Source organism: Carya illinoinensis, chromosome 7 (assembly GCF_018687715.1).
Source record: "Carya illinoinensis cultivar Pawnee chromosome 7, C.illinoinensisPawnee_v1, whole genome shotgun sequence".
Taxonomy (NCBI): domain Eukaryota; kingdom Viridiplantae; phylum Streptophyta; class Magnoliopsida; order Fagales; family Juglandaceae; genus Carya; species Carya illinoinensis.
Window position 1 is genome coordinate 9185207 of NC_056758.1, and position 2920 is coordinate 9188126.

A 2920-nucleotide genomic window follows, 5' to 3' on the forward strand; every position below is an offset into this window, starting at 1 on the left:
TTGGGAAAGCAAGTTCCATACAGAAATTTTAATTATCAGCATCAGTGAGGGACTGAGATCCCAGTTCAGCGGAAATAGACGGAGCTTCTTTGGAATCATTTCAACAAGTGCAAAAACCAAACACCATAAATTAAAGACTCGGACAAAACAAACAAAATTGCAGAAACAGAATTCACCAACTAGTATCAGATAATTGATCTATGAATGGAAGATGCAAAAAGATCTCAAAATCAACACCACTAAAATGTGATACTCCTTCAAGTACTCTAATCAGACAAACTTTTTTAAGCCTTATCAGACTTGGATGCAGTGGCAGCAGCCTGTCCTCTGAGCCGACCGGTCCTCCTTGCTGCGATAAGCCCAACCTTTTGACCTGGAGGAGCATCACGCCTGACGGTACTTGCATGTCCAATATGCTGGTGGTTACCTCCTCCATGAGGATGCTCAACTGGGTTCATTGCCACACCACGAACCTTGGGCCAGCAGTTTCTCTTTACTCTGAACTTGTGGTATGCATTACCAGCCTTGAGAAGGGGCTTCTCTGTTCTCCCTCCACCTGCAACCTGTCCAACCATTGCTCGGCAACCACTGGGTACAATCTTCTTAGCACCAGATGGAAGTTTGACCCTATTAAAATGAACAACCAACAAGCTGATAATCTTATATTCCTGGCTTAAAATAGTGCAATGTAAGCATCCCTACCCAAAGCTTTCACGATCTAATACATATACACACCAACATAGCTACTAGTAAAAAAAGAATTGTAACATTAATGGTACAATATAAGAAGTCATCTGGGATTGAAGAAACATAGGCGTCGTAAACATAAAAATTCATCACAGTGCCAAATTTCGTACATATAATGCAGGGAGAATATTGCATAGAATCTAACTTATAAAAAAATAAAAATAAAAAATAAAAAAGAATATTGCATAGAATCTATATGAATACATGGTATTTGAAGCCGAATGGCCAAAGTAAGCAGCCTAAGCAGAGGTAGATCCGGAGAATCTATTTACATTTTGTACCGTTTTTAAGCTTTTAGAGACAGTAGAAAACGTATAGCCATCGCGATTCCTGTTTCGGCAACACTCAAGCATCAAACTTATACATAACAACACAAGGCAAATGCATTAAAAGTAAACAACCAAAAGGAACAAAACCATGAGAATTAATCCACATATCCCACAACTACAAAATATTTGGTGTTAAAAACGCTAGAGCACGAAGCAAAACATACATATATACATACATATATATATATATATATAGAGAGAGAGAGAGAGAGAGAGAGAGAGAGAGAGAGAGAGGACCTGGTAGTGTCGTTATCTGGGTTATGACTGATAACAATAGCGTAGTCCCCGGAAGCCCTAGCGAAGACACCACGATCGCCGACGTGGTGCTCAACGTTGCAGACCACAGCTCCTTCGGGGATAGATCTGAGAGGCAAGACATTACCTACCATAAGATTGGCCTTCTTACCGCAGTATATGAACTGGCCGGTGTAAATGCCCTCTGCGGCTACGAAAAGCTCGTTCTGCTTCTTGTAGCGGAAAGGGTGGCGGAAGGTGACACGAGCAAGCGGAGCACCTCTACCGGGGTCGTGAATGATCTCGGTGACGACGCCCTTGAGGTAGCCGTTACGCTCGCCGAAGTCGAGGCTGCGGAAGCGGGCCGGACCCTTCCGGTGGTGGGTGTGAGACTTGAAGACTGATCCGGCACCCTTACGCTGAGCTCGGATGACGCGACCCATGTTGGGTGGGATTGGAGATAGCCAAGCTCTGGTACCGCGGCGGGGAAGTGGGGAGGGGGGTGGAAAAGGAAGATTAGGGTTTGGGGTCGAATATGTAGGTGTGTTCGACGAATGAGACGGCGTCGTTGTGGGTGGTGTTGATCTGCAGGGTTTTGACTCTCGAGTCTTGACGTTATTGTGGGAGCAGCGTCTATTACCGTTAATTAGTCCATCAATTAGCCTATTATCATATCATTACCCAAAATATATTACCTAAAAAAATTGTCTTTTGGGGCAAGTGTGACAAAGGCATAAGGTTCAATTTTTAATACCGTTTTGTACTAGTTGAAATGGTCGAAATTTTCCAATCTAGAATAGTACTCAGTACAAAGGTGGTAGATGTTTCGTGCTAAGTCAAATTATAGTCGTTTCGATGAATTCCGGCCGATTTTCAGTATATCAGCCGAAATTAAGATTTCGGTCTAAAATGCTAGGTGCAAGTCATGGGCCATGGCATTTTTGTAATTATAGTGAATCTTATGGCATTTCGTCAATTTGCTCCATCACTTTTTTCCTAAGAATTGAAATTGAAACACATTTCATATTTCAATTTTCATGTCTCTTCTCCTTCGCCAAAGTTCCAAACTCATTACATTTTTTGCAAAACCAAACCCCTAGCGTCGTCGCCAACAAAGCAACATGCCGACACCACCTCCAGTCTTCCACACCGTCACAAACTAGCTTGCAATCACCTTGTACTTCTCCGAATCTCCATGCGATGGCTGACTTGTAGTTGCGGCATCTGCTCTGTTCCTCAATGCAGATCGTCAATTTTCATTATTGCAAGTCAACCCATTTCCGAGGTGAGCTGTAATGGGGACCATGCCCTTGCCTTTTCCTCTTGATTTATGGCCAATAGGCATGACCAATATGTATGTATCTATAAATGTTCTCGAAAAAAGAATGATGCACATATTATTCCACCATTTTTTTTTTTCCAATTCCAAAACAATAGTGCCCCATTTGTGATGAAGGATTTGCTTCACAAACATAGTTCGTATAGTTGATGTCAAGTTGTTCATGGATGTAGTGCAATCCTATTATTTCTATGAAAACCATATCTATAGGACTGATTTTTCTAGGCATGGGATGAAGTCTAAACTCAAATTTGAGCGTTTGCTAGCTATA

General features: G+C 42.1%; 1 protein-coding gene across 1 annotated transcript; it reads right to left on the reverse strand.

The window, feature by feature from the left end:
• LOC122317065 (60S ribosomal protein L8-3) lies at positions 1 to 1854 on the reverse strand. The gene is made up of 2 exons (XM_043133966.1): positions 1314 to 1854; positions 1 to 627 (listed from the first exon to the last, which is right to left on the reverse strand). The coding sequence occupies exons 1-2, from the start codon at positions 1751 to 1753 to the stop codon at positions 285 to 287; spliced, it is 783 nt and encodes a 260-aa protein (XP_042989900.1). The 5' UTR covers positions 1754 to 1854; the 3' UTR covers positions 1 to 284.
• Positions 1855 to 2920: the final 1066 nt, after the last annotated feature.